Source organism: Coregonus clupeaformis, chromosome 1, assembly GCF_020615455.1.
Source record: "Coregonus clupeaformis isolate EN_2021a chromosome 1, ASM2061545v1, whole genome shotgun sequence".
NCBI classification, from domain to species: Eukaryota; Metazoa; Chordata; class Actinopteri; order Salmoniformes; family Salmonidae; genus Coregonus; species Coregonus clupeaformis.
Window position 1 is genome coordinate 21,588,557 of NC_059192.1, and position 23,165 is coordinate 21,611,721.

The 23,165-nt window shown below is 43.4% G+C and overlaps 1 protein-coding gene across 1 annotated transcript in view; it reads left to right on the forward strand.

Annotated features, from left to right (window-relative positions):
* Nucleotides 1-21,285, forward strand: part of LOC121581552 (PH and SEC7 domain-containing protein 1-like) — a gene marked incomplete at its 5' end in the record, with an annotated part of 55,041 nt that extends 33,756 nt beyond the window's left edge. Inside the window, 7 exons of the mRNA XM_045223776.1 lie at nucleotides 2,898-2,941; nucleotides 11,771-11,964; nucleotides 15,677-15,747; nucleotides 17,449-17,606; nucleotides 19,086-19,230; nucleotides 19,516-19,659; nucleotides 19,898-21,285. Of these exons, the coding sequence (XP_045079711.1) occupies nucleotides 2,898-2,941; nucleotides 11,771-11,964; nucleotides 15,677-15,747; nucleotides 17,449-17,606; nucleotides 19,086-19,230; nucleotides 19,516-19,659; nucleotides 19,898-20,164 (1,023 nt within the window). The remainder of the gene's footprint in view (nucleotides 1-2,897; nucleotides 2,942-11,770; nucleotides 11,965-15,676; nucleotides 15,748-17,448; nucleotides 17,607-19,085; nucleotides 19,231-19,515; nucleotides 19,660-19,897) is intronic.
* Between the last annotated feature and the right edge of the window lie 1,880 nt (nucleotides 21,286-23,165).

Here is a 23,165-nt window from a genome sequence, read left to right on the forward strand (position 1 = left end):
TGCGTTTCACTGTTCGACACTTAATTCGACACTTACTATGGTTGTGTTTGCATGTGTTAAAGTGGGGTTGGGTTTCAAGCACTTTCTTATTTCTGATTACATTGTTTATCGCTGTCATGTCAACATACTGTAAAATGCCATGCCTAGTACTGTAGGTGTTTGTAATTTAGGGAAATTCTTGTCTGTCAATCAAAGACAATGCAACCTTGTACATCCACAGATTTATACATTTATATATGAAGTTTATGGACCAAATGAAGTTGTGAATCATTTGTTAGTTGAGTAGATTGCAGATTAGGTGATCACCAGGCTGATAGGCCCTTCCGTAACCTAGGCTACCGTATGTTGTGTGTAGTAACCGGTGGTAACACCAGCCCTCAAGGCTAACTCTCATTCGCTGCCCTGGTGCTGTGTGACGCTGACGGAGCGCGTAGGTGAAGGTGACGAACATCCATCCTGATCTGAATGAGGCCAACTGCTCCGAGTGACACTGATTATGCCTCTACACCCTGTCCTCACCCTCTCTCTCCCCCTCCTCACCCCCACTTCTGGTTCTGACAGGGCCTCCCCATACGTCTCACTTATTCCCCCATTAACTCACCCCCCTCACCCCCACTCCCCCATTACATTAGACCCCCCTCCACTGTCTCCTTGGCAGTCAGGACCAGTGTAACGTGTATATTAACATCTGTCTCTCTCAGCTTGATCTCCTTCCAATGTACTACTACTGTAATTAATTATGTATACTTCCCTAATGAAGATATAGCATTTTAAGGAAAGAGGGCGCATTCTGGACCCTGGGTTTGAGATAATCTATCTAGCTAGCTAATTTAGTTTGGATGTACAGTACTGTATTCTAAAACATACAGAGATATACAGTGGGGTCCATAATTATTGGCACCCTTGATATAGATGAGGGAAAAAGACTGTATAAAATAAATTAATACAAATACTGAGCTATATTGTATGCTCAGAAAAATGGGAACAATATATTATTGTATACTAATCTAAAAAAAATAGGTGTTAAGGTTATTAGCAACCGTGTTTTCAGTATTCCAGTACCCTCCCATTGCGAGGATAACGACATTCAGCCTTTTTATAAAATGTTTGATGAGATTGGAGAACACATTGGGAGGGATCTTAAACCATTCCTCAATACAGAATCTTTCCAGATCCTTCATATCCTTCGTCTGCACTTATGGACCGCCCTCTTCAATTCAAACCACAGGTTTTCAATGGGGTTCAAGTCCGGAGACTGAGATGGCCATTGCAAAATGTTGATTTTGTGGTCAATAACCATTTCTTTGTGGATGTTGATGTGTGCTTGGGGTTATTGTCTTGATGGAAGATCCATCTGGCCGAGGCAACCAGGATTTTGGCAAATATTTCCTGTTTCTTTTTGCTCATATTTAACAAGGGTGCCAATAATTATGTCTGAGATATACAGCTTACTCTCATTTTAAATGTTGTGCTTTGGTTAAGTTTGCATGGTTTTCCAATCAGAGTCAAATATTAACAGGAATTGTAATTACATTTAAGCGTCTACGTGTAGAAACCAATAATTGACTCAAATCTGACCATGAATCTCAAGGTAATGAGATTTTCTCAATGAGCCACTATGGCTACAATTGCTGTTGCTACTAGCAACAGTAGATCAATCCATCTGTTTTTGGGTTCACAAATTCACCCCCAGATTGATGTTGAAGAGTTTTGTGCTACAAAAGAGACTGCATCGAAATTATACTTTGAAATGGGCCAACGCCGGCTTTCCACGAAGACGGCCCTTATCTGCGCTGAATATTAATATTCATGAAGCTTGTAACACAGTTTGAGTCTCGATTTTATACGTCTCCATAGCGAGGAGAAATTTGAGCCCAGAACCTAAAATCCAAATGGTCTAGCTGCTCATTAATATTCAGAAGCTCTGGCTCAAGTATTTCAATTAGTGCAAGTTTAATAGGAAACGTTGGAAATGAGTTTGAATGGATACACTGCATCAAACACATTGTTAATTTCAATGGGTTTGACAGAGAAACCACACCACAATATTATGTCTAGAATAGTCAGTGAAATCCAACACTAACTCGAATGACTTGATCGAATTGAAACTGATTTCAATGGCAGATAAGACCTACTACCCTGGACAGCCATTTGTCCTGTCTCCCTATTAACACACCATTGTACATTTTCCCAGACTTCAGAGGATTTGGGAGGGACATTAATGGTGATGATGTACTTCCTGCTAGAGTCCTCTCCATCACGTCAGCTATCACAGTTGTCCATCAGTCCCGTCCCTTCTAGGCCTTGATCTGAATTTACCATCAGGGGCTGATAGCTCTGCACTCCTCTTCCTCTAAACTCCTTTCACAGAACCTCAGTGCTAAACGGTATATCATATTCCGCTGGCATATCCCATTGTCACTAAAGTGGCTTGATTTGAATAGGAATGTCTAAATCGCTTGGCTGTCACAGGAGATTTATAGGAGAGCAAAGCGAAACGCGGTGACTCTCTAAAAGCCTGTTGTATTTATCAATGAGGGTGCACACAGAAACTGCAGCCTTTTTCTTCAAATCCCATTTTCCCTGCTGTGTTATTCCATAGACTCCCTTTAAAGGGGAAATCAGCTGTAGCTACATACATTTTTGGATTTATACATTAATGATATCTACCCATTGATTCTTGAAGAATAAAACTTAGAAATGGTGCATGAGCTTAGGTCAACTGTCGTGTTTGCCCCAAAGAGGATTGTTGAAAGGAAGGAGGAGGCAAATGATTGATTGGTTAACTGGCTTTCTGACTGAATCATTTATTGATTGATGGACTCAGCCATTAGTTTCTCCCAGGTGAATCTGTGTACTATTTCGTCATTATTATCTAATGGGTTTTTCTTCCACAGGCCCTGTACAACTCAATCAAGAATGAGAAGCTTCAATGGACAATGTGAGTTCCACTTTAATGCCTTGTTATCAACAGTATATACAGTATTTGTGCATTTAAGGGTATTTCCAAGTGTGTGTATGGGTGTGTGTTCTGACACACACACACACAAACAGAGTCCACACACACACAGTTCACCTACAGTCCACACACACGCATAGTATTTGGATAGTGAAGAGTATTGGTAGATTCGATAGCATCCTTATTAATGACGTGCATGCTGTCAGGTTGTGATGGAAACATTTATATGTCAAGGGTTGCTATTCTGGATCTCAGCTCACTGTGCTTCAGAGATGCCAATTAAGTCTCTGGCTTGCCAAGCTTTGTTGCCATAGTTACAGCACCATGGCTACAGCTACATAGCGACCATTCTGCTCTTGCCTCTGTGTTCCAGCGCAAGAACAAACACACACTTCTGACGACACACACTCATGCACACACACACAGACACACCTATCATTCCATTAAAAGGGTCCTCATTGCATCCTGTACAAAGGTGTGACCACAGCCTCCCACTACCTTCCCAAAAATAGCAGCACTCCCGGATCAGCTGACTGAAAAGTGGTCAGAGGAACAGGTCTGGGAACAGATCCACAGAGAGAGGCAATCCAGTTCCAACATCTCCACAGAAACAGACACCCAATTAAAATACATGGCCATGATGCTGGGGACAAGAGGCTGAGGATAGACTAGTCATTTTTAGACACATCCATACAGATACTGTATAGAAAAGGGGAGAGAGAGAGAGAGAGAGAGAGAGAGAGAGAGAGAGAGAGAGAGAGAGAGAGAGAGAGAGAGAGAGAGAGAGAGAGAGAGAGAGAGAGAGAGAGAGAGAGAGAGAGAGAGAGAGAGAGAGAGAGAGAGAGAGAGAGAGAGAGAGAGAGAGAGAGAGAGAGAGAGAGAGAGAGAGAGAGAGAGAGAGAGAGAGAGAGAGAGAGAGAGAGAGAGAGAGAGAGGCCCATCTGCTCTATTATTCCTTCTATTCTGCTAATCTTGCTCTCAACCATTATTGTCTCTAATCATCCTGTCTTCCATTGTCTCCTCTCCTGCTAGCTTCTATCACCTGTTAGAAAAAGGGATAAGAAGAACCCATTTCACTGGCATTACAATATAGACACCACCAGTCCTCTGAAAAACATTATTATAATAATACCAATATACCAGTCCCATTTCAATGATTTATTTATTCATTTATGTATAAGGGGACCATGCAAATAGCACGTAAAGCTACAGACCTCGTTTGCATGATGATTTTCATAGATTTTGGTTACGATAATGATTATTTGGATGACAGTGCATTCTGAAATTATTCAGACTCCTTGATTTTATCCACATTTTGTTAAGTTACAGCCTTATTCAGAGACATTCAGAGACTTGTCCTGAAGCCACTCCTGCATTGTCTTGGCTGTGTGCTTAGGGTCGTTGTCTTGTTGGAAGTTGAACCCAGTCTGAGGTCCTGAGCGCTCTGGAGCAGGTTTTCATCAAGGATCTCTCTGTACTTTGCTCCGTTCATCTTTCCCTCGATCCTGACTAGTCTCCCAGTCCCTGCCGCTGAAAAACATCCCCACAGCATGATGCTGCCACCACCATGCTTCACCGTAGGGATGGTGCCAGGTTTCCTCCAGACGTGACGCTTGGCAGTCAGGCCAAAGAGTTCAATCTTGGTTTCATCAGACCAGAGAATCTTGTTTCTCATGGTCTGAGAGTCTTTAGGTGCCTTTTGGCAAACTCCAAGCGGGCTGTCGTGTGCCTTTTACTGAGGAGTGGCTTCCGTCTGGCCACTCTGCCATAAAGGCCTGATTGGTGTAGTGCTGCAGAGATGGTTGTCCTTCTAGAAGGTTCTCCCATTTTCACAGAGGAACTCTAGATCTCTGTCAGATTGACAATCGGGTTCTTGGTCACCTCCCTGACCAAGGCCCTTCTCCCCCGATTGCTCAGTTTGGCCAGGGGGCCAGCTCTAGGAAGAGTCTGGGTGGTTCCAAACTTCTTCCATTTAAGAATGATGGAGGCTACTGTGTTCTTAGGGACCTTCAATGCTACAGACATATTTTGGTATCCTTCCCCAGATCTGTGCCTCGACACAATCCTGTCTCAGAGGTCTACTGACAATTCCTTCGACCTCATGGCTTGGTTTTTGCTTTGACATGCACTGTCAACAGTGGGACCTTATGTAGACAGGTGTGTGCCTTTCCAAATCATGTCCAATCAATTGAATTTACCACAGGTGGACTCCAATCAAGTTGTAGAAACATTTCAAGGATGATCAATGGAAACAGGATGCACCTGAGCTCAATTTTGAGTATCATAGCAAAGGGTCTGAATACTTATGTAAATAAGGTATTTCTGTTTTTATAAATGTTCGATTTCATCTCACAGGTGTTCGATGGGGTTGAGGTCAGGGCTCTGTGCAGGCCAGTCAAGTTCTTCCACACCAATCTCGACAAACCATTTCTGTATGGACTTCGCTTTGTGCACAGGGGCATTGTCATGCTGAAACAGGAAAGGGCCTTCCCCAAACTGTTGCCACAAAGATGGAAGCACAGAATCGTCTAGAATGTCATTGTATGCTGTAGCGTTAAGATTTCCCTTCACTGGAAATAAGGGGCCTAGCCCGAACCATGAAAAACAGCCCCAGACCATGATTCCTCCTCCACCAAACTTTACAGTTAGCACTATGCATTGGGGCAGGTAGTGTTATCCTGGCATCTGTCAACAACGGGTGTGGCTGAAATAGCCGAATCCACTAATTTGAAGGGGTGTCCACATACTTTATTTATATATACAGTAGTGTATGTTACCGTTAGTTTAACAAACAAAGTGTCTCTCTAAGGACTTAGAAGGCATTCAGAGACGAATCTGTTGCATCATTGGCACTCCCTACAACTCACTCCCATCTCTGGAGAGCAGGCGTGATGAACCCACAGTCAATATATATATATATATATATTTTGTACACTGCAAATTGCCTGCAAGAATCCCCAAACACATAGAGTATAGTATTTGACAAAAACAGAATAATTTCAAACCTTGATTATATTGGGATACGATCACATATGCCTCTCTATCTATGCGTGGGAATACTTGGGAACAGATTGCCTAATTTAAAATAAGATTGAGCAGATTTCATGGTGATTTTACAGTCTTATGTCCAACAACAACAAAAAATTTAATATTTTTTGGTACATTATTATATATGCTATATACTGAACAAAAATATAAACGCAACAATTTCAACAATTTGACTGAGTTACAGTTCATATAAGGAAATCAGTCAATTGAAATAAATTCATTAGGCCCTAATCTATGGACTGCACATGACTGGGCTTTTTACAGACAGAAATACTCCTCAGTTTCATCAGCTGTCCGGGCGGCTGGTCTCAGATGATCCTGCAGGTGAAAAAGACGGATGTGGAGGTCCTGGGCTGGCGTAGTTACACGTGGTCTGCGGTTTTGAGGCCGGATGGACATACTGCCAAATTCTCTAAAACGACCTTTGAGGCGGCATATGGTATTAAATTATCTGGCAACAGCTCTGGTGGACATTGTTGCAGTCAGCATGCCAATTACACACAACTTGAGACATCTGTGGCATTGTGTAGTGTGACAAAACTGCACATTTTTGTTGCCTTTTATTGTCCCCAGCACAAGGTGCACCTGTGTAATGATCATGCTGTTTAATCAGCTTCTTGATATGCCACACCTGTCAGGTGGATGGATTATCTTGGCAAAGGAGAAATGCTCACTAACAGGGATGTAAACAAATTTGTGCACAAAATGTAAGAGAAATAAGCTTTTTGTGCGCATGTAACATTTCTGGAATCTTTTTTTTCAGCTCATGAAACATGTGACCAACACTTTACATGTTGCATTAATATTTTTGTTCAGTGCATTCGGAAAATATTCAGACCACTTCCCTTTTTCCACATTTTGTTACGTTACAGCCTTATTCTAAAATGGAATTTTTTTTTTTATCCTCATCAATCTACACACAATATCCCAGAATGACTAATCGAAAACAGGTTTTTAGAAATGTTAGCAAATGTATTAAAATGAATAAATAGAAAAACTTTATTTACCTAATTAATCAGACACTATGCTATGAGATTCGAAATTGAGCTCAGTTGCATCCTGTTTGCATTGATCATCCTTGAGGTTGTTTCTACAACTTGATTGGAGTCCACCTGTGGGAAACTCAATTGATTGGACATGATTTGAAAAGGCACACACCTGTCTATATAAGGTCCCACAGTTGACAGTGTATGTGAGAGCAAAATCCAAGCCATGAGGTCGAAGGAATTGTCCGTAGAGCTCCGAGACAGGATTGTGTCGAGGCACAGATCTGGGGAAGGGTACCAAAAAAAGTTCTGCAGCATTGAATGTCCCCAAGAACACAGTGGCCTCCATCATCCTTAAATGGAAGAAGTTTGGAACCACCAAGACTCTTCCTAGAGCTGGCCGCCCAGCCAAATTTAGCAATCGGGGGAGAAGGGCCTTGGCCAAGGAGGTGACCAAGAACCCGATTGTCACTCTGACAGAGCTCCAGAGTTCCTCTGTGCAGATGGGAGAATCTTCCAGAAGGACAACCATCTCTGCAGAACTCCATCAATCAGGCCTTTATGGTAGAGTGGCCAGACTAGACTGGTAGAGTGGTAGAGTGGCCACTCCTCAGTAAAAGGCACATGACAGCCCGCTTGGAGTTTGCCTAAAGGCACCTAAAGAACTCAGACTATTAGAAACAAGATTCTCTGGTCTGATGAAACCAAGATTGAACACTTTGGCCTGATTACCAAGCGACACGTCTGGAGGAAACCTGGCACCATCCCTACGGTGAAGCATGGTGGTGGCAGCATCATGCTGTGGGGATGTTTTTCAGCGGCAGGACTAGGATACTAGTCAGGAACGACGGAAAGATGAACGGAGCAAAGTACAGAGAGATCCTTGATGAAAACCTGCTCCATCGGATTCTTGGTCACCTCCCTGACCAAGGCCCTTCTCCCCCGATTGCTCAATTTGGCCGGGAGCCCAGCTCTCAGAAGAGTCTTGGTGGTTCCAAACTTCTTCCATTTAAGAATGATGAAGGCCACTGTGTTCTTGGGGAACTTGTGTTTTATATTATGACATCACATTTTATGTATGTTTCTGCAAGGTGTTCAAGTAAACCTGAACCTACACCTACACCTAATCAACCTGTTCACTCTCTTCCTCCTCCACACCACCACCCCATCCCCTTCTCCTCTCCTCTTTATAATGGCTCCTATTCAGCTTTGTCTTTCTAGGCTTTTGTTTTCTCTCCTCTCTCTATCTCCCTCGCTCCCTCGTTTCCGTCCATCCCCCTCTCTCTCTCTCTCTCTCTCTCTCTCTCTCTCTCTCTCTCTTTCCCTTTTATTTTGACTCAGTGTAGAGTGGGATTCACACAGACCAGCAGTTACCAGGCAACAGGCTAGAAATCTGAGGCACATGCTCATCAGCTCTCACTAGCTATCCATCATGCTCTCTCTCTCTCTCTCTCTCTCTCTCTCTCTCTCTCTCTCTCTCTCGCTCTCTCTCTCGCTCTCTCTATCTCTTGTGTAGAGCTAACTGTTGTTATATATGTCTGGTTACTCATATCATGCTCTTAAAGGGTTACAAGGGAGTCAATTTTGCATGTCTATTTTGAATGTGAACTTTTACACAGGTGACGGTGAGGTAACAAGTGTAGTCCTCATTTAAACTGGGTTTGACTGATATTGGGTGGATTGACTGACTAGTATTGGGAAACATTATAGGAAAGGTTCAGCTCTTAACATTAGTTATCTTAACTGCTGCCTCAGGTCCAGATTATCCCACATGTAAAAAGATGTTAACAACACCCCAACCATGTTTGTAGGATTATCATATCAGTAAAGGGACATGTGGTGAACATGGCTTGTACTAAGTACAGTATCTTCATTTTGAGTGGGACTAGAGTGATCATAATTTGAAACTGCCTCAAAATACGTGCCATCCGGGATCCTTGGGATGTCCCTATCCCATTGAAGTTTACATTTTAAATGGTTAAGGGTAGGGTTAGGTAAAGGCTTATGATTAAGGATAAGGTAAGGGTAGGGATTAAGGTTATGGTTAGGGTTTAGGGTAGGGACATCCCAAGGATTCCAGATAGCACTGACCGTATAGGTATAGCCTATATACAGTGGGGAAAAAAAGTATTTAGTCAGCCACCAATTGTGCAAGTTCTCCCACTTAAAAAGATGAGAGAGGCCTGTAATTTTCATCATAGGTACACGTCAACTATGACAGACAAAATTAGAAAAAAAAATCCAGAAAATCACATTGTAGGATTTTTAATGAATTTATTGGCATATGATGGTGGAAAATAAGTATTTGGTCAATAACAAAAGTTTCTCAATACTTTGTTATATACCCTTTGTTGGCAATGACACAGGTCAAACGTTTTCTGTAAGTCTTCACAAGGTTTTCACACACTGTTGCTGGTATTTTGGCCCATTCCTCCATGCAGATCTCCTCTAGAGCAGTGATGTTTTGGGGCTGTCGCTGGGCAACACAGACTTTCAACTCCCTCCAAATATATTCTATGGGGTTGAGATCTGGAGACTGGCTAGGCCACTCCAGGACCTTGAAATGCTTCTTACGAAGCCACTCCTTCGTTGCCCGGGCGGTGTGTTTGGGATCATTGTCATGCTGAAAGACCCAGCCATGTTTCTCCTTCAATGCCCTTGCTGATGGAAGGAGGTTTTCACTCAAAATCTCACGATACATGGCCCCATTCATTCTTTCCTTTACACGGATCAGTCGTCCTGGCCCCTTTGCAGAAAAACAGCCCCAAAGCATGATGTTTCCAACCCCATGCTTCACAGTAGGTATGGTGTTCTTTGGATGCAACTCAGCATTCTTTGTCCTCCAAACATGACGAGTTGAGTTTTTACCAAAAAGTTATATTTTGGTTTCATCTGACCATATGACATTCTCCCAATCCTCTTCTGGATCATCCAAATGCACTTCAGACGGGCCTGGACATGTACTGGCTTAAGCAGGGGGGCACGTCTCGCACTGCAGGATTTGAGTCCCTGGCGGCGTAGTGTGTTACTGATGGTTGGCTTTGTTACTTTGGTCCCAGCTCTCAGCAGGTCATTCACTAGGTCCCCCCGTGTGGTTCTGGGATTTTTGCTCACCGTTCTTGTGATCATTTTGACCCCACGGGGTGAGATCTTGCATGGAGCCCCAGATCGAGGGAGATTATCAGTGGTCTTGTATGTCTTCCATTTCCTAATAATTGCTCCCACAGTTGATTTCTTCAAACCAAGCTGCTTACCTATTGCAGATTCAGTCTTCCCAGCCTGGTGCAGGTCTACAATTTTGTTTTTGGTGTCCTTTGACAGCTCTTTGGTCTTGGCCATTGTGAAGTTTGGAGTGTGACTGTTTGAGGTTGTGGACAGGTGTCTTTTATACTGATAACAAGTTCAAACAGGTGCCATTAATACAGGTAACGAGTGGAGGACAGAGGAGCCTCTTAAAGAAGAAGTTACAGGTCTGTGAGAGCCAGAAATCTTGCTTGTTTGTAGGTGACCAAATACTTATTTTCCACCATAATTTGCAAATAAATTCATTAAAAATCCTACAATGGGATTTTCTGGATTTTTTTTTCTCAATTTGTCTGTCATAGTTGACGTGTACCTATGATGAAAATTACAGGCCTCTCTCATCTTTTTAAGTGGGAGAACTTGCACAATTGGTGGCTGACTAAATACTTTTTTGCCCCACTGTATAACTACAGTAGGAACAGAGTTTTTCCTTGTCAGGCCATATGATCAGGAAAACCTCCTGGCTCTATGTACAGTAAAGACCAGTAGAGGCTGGTGTCACTTAAATGGAGGACATGCTCTTTGTAATGGCTAAAATGGCATTATTGGAATGATATTAAACACATGGAATGGCATCAAACACATGAAAATCAAATGGAATGGAAACCATTTGTTTGAAGTGTTTGATAACTTTCCAATCATTACATTTTAGCCATTACAATAAGCCACCCTCCCTCCACCAGCCTCCATTGGTATAGGGATTACAATCAACTGTATACTAAGATACAGTTATATTTTCATCATGCACTGATACACACAGACATTTTATTGTTCTGTAATAACACAAATTGTAGCCCATTTATTTGGTTTGTTTGAGGTAGTTACACATTTGGGAAAAGTACAACTTTTCACAGTTCTGGAGCAGTTCCTCTCATGATCAATAGGGAAACACAAAACTGAAAAAGCCAGTGACAAATCTGAAATTAGTCTCAAAAATAGGGAGTCCCTAGTGAAACGGAATGCCCTCGTTTTTCACCTCAAGGCCGCCACGCGATCGATCGTGTCGCTCTTCTGCTGCAGTGTGTTTTGATCTAGGAGAGTGGACTGGTTCTCTGGAGACCAGGAGGGAATCACAACAACATGATCGAGGAAGGAAGGAGCGAGGGATGGAGCGAGGGAAGGAGCGAGGGAAGGGGAAAGACACTGAATTAAGACTTTGAAGAAGAAGAAACACTTTCATTCACTCAGGTTCCCCCTAGGTAGAATTGTGCTTTGTAAATATGTTATATAACCAAGGCTATGCCCACAGAATTCACTTCAGTGTTTTTGGTAGATGACAAAAAGCACAATATAACCAGTGAAGAAGGAGTTTGGCCATTGAAACTACTCTCTCTCATCTCTGTCTTCTAATGGACAGTCACAGAGTGAGATGGCTGGAAAGGGATTGGTTGAACGTGATTGGTTGACCTGTTGCTGATGAGGCATGGTAAAACAGTAATCAGGTTGCTCATCCTTCTGTTTCTTGTCGCCATAGTGATGAGGAGGAGATGCGGAAGTCTTTCTCGGAGCTGGGGGACACCAACCAGGCAGACTCCACCTCTAAACACATGAAGAGCATGGCCAGCGGTGGGAAACCCCTAGTGGCCATGGCCCAGCCCTCGGGAGCTCTGCTGTATAAGAACGGCTTCCTGGTGCGCAAGGTGCACGCCGACTCAGACGGCAAGAGAAGTACGTGTCAAAACCATAGACATATTGTACATTTATAGCTTATTTGTTTAAACCCCCATTGACCCCCCTATAAGTCCTCATAGTATGTGTCATATCCCCTCCCTCTCCTCACCGCTGTTTATTTGTTAAGCCCACCCCTCTCTTTATTCATGTTTAGTTTAGTTTGATGTTTTGTTTTGACTATATAAGTCCCTTTTTTTAAAGTATTATTATTATTATTACTCATTTAGCCCTATGCTGTTATTTTAGCAACGGCTACAGTATACAGTGCAATCGGAAAGTATTCAGGCCCCTTGACTTTTTCACATTTTGTTACGTTACAGCCTTATTCTAAAATGGATTGAATTGATTTTTCCCCCTCATCAATCTACACACAATGCCCCATAATGAGAAAGCAAAAACAGGTTTTTAGAAATGTTTGCTAATTTATTAAAAATAAAAAACTGAAACATCACTTTACATAAGTATTCAGACCCTTTAACTCAGTACTTTGTTGAAGCACCTTTGGCAGCGATTACAGCCTCGAGTCTTCTGGGGTATGACGCTACAAGCTTGGCACACCTGTTTTTGAGGGGTTTCTCCCATTCTTCTCTGTAGATCCTCTCAAGCTCTGTCAGGTTGGATGGGGAGCGTCGCTGCACAGCTATTTTCAGGTCTCTCCAGACATGTTCAATCAGGTTCAAGTCCGGGCTCTGGCTGGGCCACTCAAGGACATTCAAAGACTTGTCCTCAAAGCCACTCCTGCGTTGTCTTGGCTGTGTGCTTAGGGTCGTTGTCCTGTTGGAAGGTGAACCTTCGCCCCAGTCTGAGGTCCTGAGCGCTCTGGAGCAGGTTGTCATCAAGGATCTCTCTGTACTTTGCTCAGTTCATCTTTCCCTCGATCCTGACTAGTCTCCCAGTCCCTGCCGCTGAAAAACATCCCCACATCATGATGCTGCCACCACCATGCTTCACCGTAGGGATGGTGCCAGGTTTCCTCCAGATGTGGCTCTTGGCATTCAGGCCACAGTGTACAATCTTGGTTTCATCAGACCAGAGGATCTTGTTTCTCATGGTCTGAGAGTCCTTTAGGTGCCTTGTGGCAAACTCCAAGCGAGCTGTCATGAGCCTTTTACTGAGGAGTGGCTTCCGTCTGGCCACTCTACCATAAAGGCCTGATTGGTGGAGTGCTGCAGAGATGGTTGTCCTTCTGGAAGGTTCTCCCATCTCCACAGAGGAACTCTGGAGCTCTGTCAGAGTGACCATCGGGTTCTTGGTCACCTCCCTGACCAAGGCCCTTCTCTCTCGATTACAGTTTGGCCGGGCAGCCAGCTCTAGGAAGAGTGTTGGTGTTCCAAACTTCTTCCATTTAATAATTATGGAGGCCACTGTGTTCTTGGGGATCTTCAATGCTGCAGAAATGTTTTGGTACCCTTCCCTAGATCTGTGCCTCGACACAATCCTGTCTCGGAGCTCTACGGATAATTCCTTCGACCACATGGCTTGGTTTTTGCTCTGACATGCACTGTCAACTGTGGGACCTTATATAGACAGGTGTGTGCCTTTCCAAATCATGTCCAATCAATTGAATTTACCACATGTGGACTCCAATCAAGTTGTAGAAACATCTCAAGGATGATCAATGGAAACAGGATGCACCTGAGCTCAATTTCGAGTCTCAGTAATAGGGTCTGAATACTTATGTAAATAAGGTATTTATGTTTTCTATGTTTAATAAATGTGCAAACATTTCTAAAAACCTGTTTTCACTTTGTCATTATGGGGTATTGTGTGTAGATTGATGAGGAAAATGTTTTATTTAATCAATTTTAGAATAAGGCTGTAACGTAACAAAATGTGGAAAAAGTCAAGGGGTCTGAATACTTTCCGAATGCACTGTACTTCTCACGTTCCACATACAGTAAATCATATGATTTTCATTGGAACAATGAGAGTTCTGTGGCTCTGTTCCAACATCTATACTAGCCTAACACTTACAGTTGAAGTCGGAAGTTTACATACACTTAAGTTGGAGTCATTAAAACTCGTTTTTCAACCACTCCACAAATTTCTTGTTAACAAACTATAGTTTTGGCAAGTCGGTTAGGACATCTACTTTGTGCATGACACAATTGATTTTTCCAACAATTGTTTACAGACAGATTATTTCACTTATAATTCACTGTATCACAATTCCAGTGGGTCAGAAGTTTACATACACTAAGTTGACTGTGCCTTAAAATAGCTTGGAAAATTCCAGAAAATGATGTCATAGCTTTAGAATCTTCTGATAGGCTAATTGACATCATTTGAGTCAATTGGAGATGTACCTGTGGATGTATTTCAAGGCCTACCTTCAAACTCAGTGCATCTTTGCTTGACATCCTGGGAAAATCAAAATAAATCCGCCAAGACCTCAGACATTTTTTTGTAGACCTCCACAAGTCTGGTTCATCCTTGGGAGCAATTTCCAAACGCCTGAAGGTACCACGTTCATCTGTACAAACAATAGTACGCAAGTATAAACACCATGGGACCACGCAGCCGTCATACCACTCAGGAAGGAGACGCGTTCTGTCTCCTAGAGATGAACATACTTTGGTGCGAAAAGTACAAATCAATCCCAGAACAACAGCAAAGGACCTTGTGAAGATGCTGGAGGAAACAGGTACAAAAGTATCTATATCCACAGTAAACCAAGTCCTATATCGACATAACCTGAAAGGCCGCTCAGCAAGGAAGAAGCCACTGCTCCAAAACCGCCATAAAAAAGACAGACTATGGTTTGCAACTGCACATGGGGACAAAGATTGTACTTTTTGGAGAAATGTCCTCTGGTCTGATGAAACAAAAATAGAACTGTTTGGCCATAATGACCATCGTTATGTTTGGAGGAAAAAGGGGGTTGCTTGCAAGCCGAAGAACACTGTCCCAACCGTGAAGCACGTGGGTGGCAGCATCATGCTGTGGGGGTGCTTTGCTGCAGGAGGGACTGGTGCACTTCACAAAATAGATGGCATCATGAGGAAGGAAAATTATGTGGATATATTGAAGCAACATCTCAAGACATCAGTCAGGAAGTTAAAGCTTGGTCGCAAATGGGTCTTCCAAATGGACAATGACCCCAAGCATACTTCCAAAGTTGTGGCAAAATGGCTTAAGGACAACAAAGTCAAGGTATTGGAGTGGCCATCACAAAGCCCTGACCTCAATCCTATAGAAGATTTGTGGGCAGAACTGAAAACGTTTGTGCGAGCAAGGAGGCCTACAAACCTGACTCAGTTACACCAGCTCTGTCCGGAGGAATGGGCCAAAATTCACCCAACTTATTGTGGGAAGCTTGTGGAAGGCTACCCGAAACGTTTGACCCAAGTTAAACAATTTAAAGGCAATGCTACCAAATACTAATTGAGTGTATGTAAACTTCTGACCCACTGGGAATGTGATGAAAGAAATACAAGCTGAAATAAATACTTCTCTCTACTATTATTCTGATATTTCACACTCTTAAAATAAAGTGGTGATCCTAACTGACCTAAGACAGGGAATTTTTACTACGATTAAATGTCAGGAATTGTGAAAAACAGAGTTTAAATGTATTTGGCTAAGGTGTATGTAAACTTCCGACTTCAACTGTAGTATGAAGCAATGTATTGGGTATGTATAGGTGTGTTGTTAGTATGGACATTTGAAGGTGACCTGTGTTTTGACCAAACTATTCTCCTGATCTCAGCACCGCGTGGGAAGAGAGGGTGGAAGACGTTCTATGGCATTCTGAAGGGGCTGATTCTCTACCTGCAGAAGGTGAGCAGCTCCTGCCAAGGGGAGCAGGTGTGACAACACTTCTGTCTCACTTTATAAACTCACAACACATTCACTGTTCCGAAATTCTGAAAAGTCTAAAAAAGACTGCTCAGTCAACTCACTTTTTACATACTCTTATTCAGTAACATTATATATATTTTTGCACCAAAGAAAATCCCAAAATGTTCAGAAAATGTACGTCTAAAAAGACTGCTAAGATTATCCTACTTTGTTACGTACTCATATACAATAACATTTGTGATACACTTGTAAGTATACCCATCTTTGATTGACACACACTGAAATACTAAAACTACTCATACAGAGCTCACTGTCCAACCATCCAGATGGCTTTTCATACCCTGTTGAGTGTTGATATTATCAATATGAGGTAATGCATAAAGGTTGAGTCCTTGGTTCAGTGCCTCCAGACTGCCGTCCTCAGACCTGGCACTGCCGTCTATAATCATTTGGACCAGTGGTCCTGGCCTTTGCTACGGGCAGCCCTGCCAGCTTCTTGGGCTTGTGTGTGTAACTCGGCCACTTTGAACGGAAGCGAAGGTCCCATCCAGAGACGTTCCAATGGCAACACAGCTGTGCCAATGATGTAATTAATGTACTGTATAGCTATTGGCAGTGCTCTCTGGTCCAACGGTCATGTTTGAGTTGGGCAGAGTCAAGGCCCCTACTCAGGTGTCAAAAAGACCAATTTCCTTAGGATGGTTTGTTCTGTATTATAAACTGGGTAGTTTGAGCCCTGAATGCTGATTGTGACAGCCGTGGTATATCAGACGGTATACCACGGGTATGACAAAACATGTATTTTTACTGCTCTAATTATGTTGGTAACCAGTTTATAATAGCAATAAGGCACCTCGGAGGTTTGTGATATATGGCCAATATACCATGGCTAAGGGCTGTATCCAGGCACTCCACTTTGCGTCGTGCCTAAGAACAGCCCTTAGCGGTGGTATATTGGCCATATACCACACCCCCGCGTGCCTTATTGCTTAAACATCCCATCAACAAGTCATCCTGCAGAATGAAAGGTCTGGACACAGTTATCTACTAGAGTGTCCTGATTCAATCATCAACGGTTCAGTTAACCTTTTACTGCAGTGGGCTAAATCAGGGTCACACAGAGTGTTTCTTGATAGTCTTAAACAAATCTACTTTGTAAAAAAGTATACCCCTGACAAACATGGTTATGGGCTTAAAAAAAAGAAGACACCTGTACCATGTCAGATATAGAGTTCAAATGTATTCAATTTTGAGTTTGCATCCCAATATGACACTTTATATAAATCACAGAAGACTGAAATATAACAAAACCGTTTGACATGTAAACACCAGATTTTCTGCAGGTTTTTTTAAATAATGTTGATTAATTATGAAATTATAAGAAATATTAATAACATTCCACCCATGAGGCCACTAGAAGACGATTTGGTCATTTGATTGCAGGAAAGGGCTACAATCAATTGCTGTGTTTTATGATTGATGGAATTTCACACCATAACATCCAATGCCAACTTACTGATGCTTGACATTCTCACATTACAACTCAGTTAGATTACCAGTACTCAAATAACCATCTGGCGGTTGAATACACTACCCTGTGGTCAGAACTACTGCGATGGTCAATAATGATATCATGATGTAATCACACTTTATGATGATTGTCATTGTTTGACCATGCAGGGAGAGTACCGGCCAGATAAACAGCTGTCGGACGAGGATCTGAAGAACGCTGTGTCCATCCACCACTCTCTGGCGATGAGGGCTGCTGACTACAGCAAGAGACCCAATGTGTTCTACCTCCGCACTGCTGACTGGAGAGTCTACCTCTTCCAGGCACCGTGAGTCCCATCCCTCGCTTCACTCTTCTTCTCTCATTCCTCTGTAAGATCGAGCCATCCCTTGCTTTCACGAGTTCAGGTTACACACTATAAGTTGAACGTGAGATGGTTCATTATTTGGCTTGGAGCCATAACCTGCAACTGCTCCCTGCACAGCACACATCTACCTCGGTCAATAAACCTGATCTTGACTTTGCAAGGGCACCCTCCTCCTCTTGTCTCCTTGTTTGACCTCTAGATGTCTTGGGCCAGTCTCTCCCCTTCTCACCAGCCAGTCATGGCTGTTGCTACCTCCTGCTGTGTGTGTGTTTTTGGTTTTACTATCCTTGTGAGGACCAGAAGTTCTCACAAGGATAGTAAAACAAGGAAAATTCGAACAAGTGGGGATATTTTGCTGGTCCCCACAAGGTTTTAGGGTTAGAATTAGGGTTAGTGATTAGGTTTAGGGTTAGGTTAGGGTTTGGGGTTAGTGTTAGGTTAAGGGTTAGGGTTAGGTTAAGGGTTAGGGTTAAGTTTAGGGTTAGGGGTTAGGAAAAATAGGATTTTCAATTGTTTGGTCCCCATAAGGATAGTAAAACATTTTGTTAGTCCCTACAAGGTAAAATGCTATTTCTAGTGGGTTTAGGGTAGAGTTAGGGTTAGAATTAGAGTTAGGCGTTAGGGTTAGGTTTAGGGTTAGAGGTTAGGGAAAATAGGATTTAGATTGGTTATAAATTGTGTGTCCCCACAAGGTTATAGTGTGTGTGTATGTGTGTGTGTGTTTGGGAGGAGTAGGGCGGTGAGGGGTGTAAATCAAGGATGCAGAGGCACATGATGTGGCCACATGTTCCAGTCACCCAGGAGGACCGGCTCTGCTCCAGTTGCAGCCTGTCCCAGATACCTTCCCTCTCTCTCTCTCTCTCTCTCTCTCTCTCTCTCTCTCTCTCTCTCTCTCTCTCTCTATCCCTCTCTCTCTCACTTTCCTTCCTTTCTCCTCCTCTCTCTTCCTCTCTCTCTCTCTCTCTCTCTCTCTCTCTCGATCCCTCTCTCTCTCACTTTCCTTCCTTTCTCCCCCTCTCTCTCCCTCTCTATCTCCCTCCTTCCCTCTCTCCATCCCTATCTCTCTGTCCTCTCTCTCTTCCTCTCTCCCTCCCTCCCTCCCTCTCTCTTCCTCTCTCTCATTTCTCAGCCAGTGTCCAGGTAGTTGTGACTCTCTGGGGTCTCTAATGGCCCGTTAGTAGATAACATCTATTTTTCTCATCTATTAATTAGCCCCTCAATTATTTATTTCTCAACAGCAAAGCAGCGTTTTTCAATTCAGCAGCTGTGATGATAATCACTATGATGGCTTAGTTTAGCTCTGTGCAGTAGGGATTGATATGTGTGGGGTGGGGTGTGTGAACGTGTGTGAACGTGTGTGAACCTGTGTGGCATGTGTTTGTACAACAAGATCTCAGAAACTCAGTGTGTGTGTGTGTGTGTGTGTTTTGTCCTCTATAGAAACGCGGAGCAAATGCAGTCGTGGATCACGCGCATCAACACGGTATCAGCGATGTTCTCAGCACCACCCTTCCCTGCAGCCATTGGTTCACAGAAGAAATTTGCCCGACCGCTGCTGCCATGCTCCACCTCCAAACTGTCACAGGTACCCGCCTCCGTACCATGTCCTCATATCACCAATCACATTTACCATACCACATCACTACCATAATTGAAAAAAATCCCTGAAGGCACTCTTCAAAATGAATGAATAAATGCTATTATTTTAAATGTCCACAAGGATGATTAAAGGACAAAACTTGCAATGATGTCAGAAATAAAGTATAGGCCTACAGAGGTCAAACTAGTGACGATCATGTGCTGGGAGAGAATGCATGGCCCTCTGTTGACCTGGGTTTTGAACTCTGACCTTAAGTATCTGTGCTTACAGGAGGAGCAGGTCCAGTCCCATGAGTCTCGGTTCCGGGCCATCTCCACTGAACTGGCTGAGCTGCGCTCGTATCCTCCAGACCGAAAGATCAAAGGCCGCGAGCTGGAGGAGTACCGCCAGCGGGACGAGTACCTAGAGTTTGAGGTGAGCCCAAGGCAACAGTGTGTGAACTTTTCAAAGGCTACAGAAAAGAAAAGAAAGAAATTGGAATCCAGTCAAGCGTTAAGCAATTATGCAGCACTGCATTTCTGTCTCATTCACTTTCTCTGTCCCCTCGCTCCCTTTCTTGCCTTCTCTGACTCTCCCTCTCTCTCTCCCTTCCCTTCTCTCCCTCTTCCTCTGTCCCCCTCTGCATCCCTCCCCTCCCTCTTCTGTAATGTAGAAAACGCGCTACGGTACCTACGCCATGCTACTGCGGGCCAAGATTCGCTGCGGCGAGGATGACCTGTCCGTATTCGAGGCCCAGATCTTGGAGGACAATGGGCTGCAGCGCGCCCACTCCAGCCCCACACTGCAGGACAGCAGCCAGGCCAGCCAGGCCTCCCAGGGCAGCAGCACCAAGGAGCCGGTGGGCTGCAGCGGCATAGGAAAAGGCTCCAAGCGCATCGAGGGCCAGAGATACAGCTACCGCCAGGCCGTCAAGAAGTGAGTCAGGGCGGGGCGCCGGGTGGTGATGACTTGGCAGGCTTGTCTCACTGCACAGGTTATTTGAGATCTGAGTGAGGGGGGGGGTTATAGGAGCTTGAAAAGGAGAGGGGTGAGAGTTTACTGTATACACCACGTCCGTCCCCCCCGTCCCCCATGGCGCCCCCACCCAGCACCCCCGATATCCTCAGCCAGTAGGGGAGGTGCAGAGGTGCAGATCCTATGACTGGCGCGGTCACTGGCCAATGCCAGCGGTGTGTTGGGGCATGAGGGAGGGAGGGAGGAGCGTTGGAGAGGTAATGGAGCTTGGAAAGGAGGTATTCGAGAGAAGGCGTTCTGGATACAGTAATAGACTGTACTATACCGTACGGTAAGACAGAGGGTCCTCACGTAAGCAGTAGCGCCGCCGTACAGGGACTCCCATCCAGCATCCTTTCCTTCTTATTCTTTGAGGGCACCTCTCCCACAAACCCCTCCACCAACCTTTTTTCTGACGATGTTTCTTCTGATTTGGGACCAGACTTGTTTACACATTTGACACCTTAAGTCTCCAATGCCTGTTCTGTTGATTTGAACATGTGTTACAGTACTGTAATACTGTAGTAAGAGGAGCTAGACCCTAGACTCATTGTAAAAACACTAGGGTACTTGTTGCTCCTGAACTTTTCTTTGGGGCAAATATTGTGGCAGCAACGTGGCTCTAGTGGATCCGCAATGGCAGTGCACTATGCATCAGGATCCGCAATGGAGGTTCAGTTGCAGCTCTTCCTCCTGGCCCGAATCAGGGTGAGGGCAGAGGAGAGACTGAGCTCTCATGACTTCAGACCACTCCACTCTCTGCACACTCTCTCTCTTCTCCCCTGTTCTCACACTCTGTCTCAGAGAGGGGGTAACTGTGGCTCCCATCTCTATCCTTTCTCCCAAATGGGTTGTTAAAGTGGTGGATGTCATTTGAGACACATTAGGCTACTACTGTACAGCGACACACAAGTGAGTAAAAATGTAATTGTACTGCATCATCCTCTCAGCAAGAGAGACCCATGGTTTCTTTCCTTTTCCTTAAAGGGGCAATCTGCCATTGATATATACCCATTGATTCTTGAAGAATATAACTTATATATGCCTCATGAGCTTAGTTCAACTGTTGTACCCCATCAGAACCCAAAATATAAACTTGTTTTTAGTCCTTTGTTTGTAAACAGTGTAATTGTAAACAAAAACGGTATCTCCTCAAAACATGGTTAAAACTATAATTCTAATATCATGGATGGTTAGTCCTTGTATCCATAGCTCTGTCCATGAATTTGAGAGGGGTTACATTTTTCCAGCCCATCCCTCAGCTGTTTACCAAATCAGTGGCAGGGTAGCTGCTTTGTTATTGTTGAACTGCAGATTGCCCCTTTAATAACAGTTGTTTTCCTCTTACCTAGCCAGTTGCTTTAGCTTTGTCTTGTGGTGGGCTTCTGTTCTTCTTTCTTAATACTCTGGGCTGAATTTTGCTTTTTCTCAGCATGCCTGCATCGAGCTCAGCTTTTTATTTTATGCATTTTTCTTCTTCTTGGGAAAAAAAGAGAGCAGCAACTGTTTGGGTTGTGTTGTCTTTTTAATCATGCTGTTGTATTGACATGTCCTCCCTGTTACTCCCTGACCTGTCCTCCCTGTTACTCTCTGACCTGTCCTCCCTGTTACTCCCTGACCTGTCATCCCTGTTACTCCCTGACCTGTCCTCCCTGTTACTCCCTGACATGTCCTCCTTGTTACTCCCTGACCTGTCCTCCCTGTTACTCCCTGACCTGTCCTCCATGTTACTCCCTGACCTGTCCTCCATGTTACTCCCTGACCTGTCCTCCCTGTTACTCCCTGACATGTCCTCCTTGTTACTCCCTGACCTGTCCTCCATGTTACTCCCTGACCTGTCCTCACTGTTACTCCCTGACATGTCCTCCCTGTTACTCCCTTAATCTGTGTGTATACGTATAGGGTACTTGTTTATAAGACCTGTTTAACACTCACCAGGCAGACACTGAATGTTCTTGTTTTTTATATATTTTTTTACAGTATTTTACAATAGTCTGTCGGACATGCTCCTTGTCTTCTTGTGTACTGTTGTAAGCGTCATTGTACGATGAAATATCAAGAATATAAGTATTTTATTCATATTTATAGTAAACCTATGGCATACGTTTTATAATAACCTGCCAACTACTATATTATGCTTATATTGTATGATACATTGTACAGTATATGTACTTTTACAATATATCCTGGTGAATATGCATAAAATAAACATACAGAGTTGATATTATACATTCCCTGTATTTAAATGTCCTGAAAGTGTTCTATGATAATCATGTGTTTTTACATAGTATTCTTCAGTATGTAAAGGGGCAACAAAGGCACCAGCACAATCTGAGTATTATCTAAAAGCCTATGTATCTATCAAACAATGATGAGATTGAGAAATTAGATCTAGCAAAATGGGACAATGCCACAATCAATTCCCATCATTATTTCAACTCTCTTGTCTGAAGTATTGGGAAGAGAGTGAGAGAGGCATTATTCTTTAAATTGATAGCGTGATTTACTTTGAAGGTATTTGTTGATCTTGTCAGAGAGTAATGTTTTGCTGTTGTTGCTACATGAAAAATAGACATGGAATAATGTAACAGGTGAATGTGAAACGTGGAATGTGAGTGGATTGCCTTGCAGGCTAATAGACAGGGGGAAGCGGCAAGACATTTACTGACAAAATATGTATGGAAGCATATCCATACCATATCCTCAATCAATGTAAAGAATAATAATCAACATAGCCATTTCATGACATACCTTCAGTTTCAAACATTCAGTGGAGAATGTCATATTGTTGCATAATATGTTTGAAGGATAGCCATTTTCTACTCAGGCCTTCAAATGTCGCCTTGAACAGCTGTGATGCCAGCATCCTACCAGCAGAGAGAGCTGTTTAGCAGGACATTCAGTTACCTTTCAGCCATAACATTGCT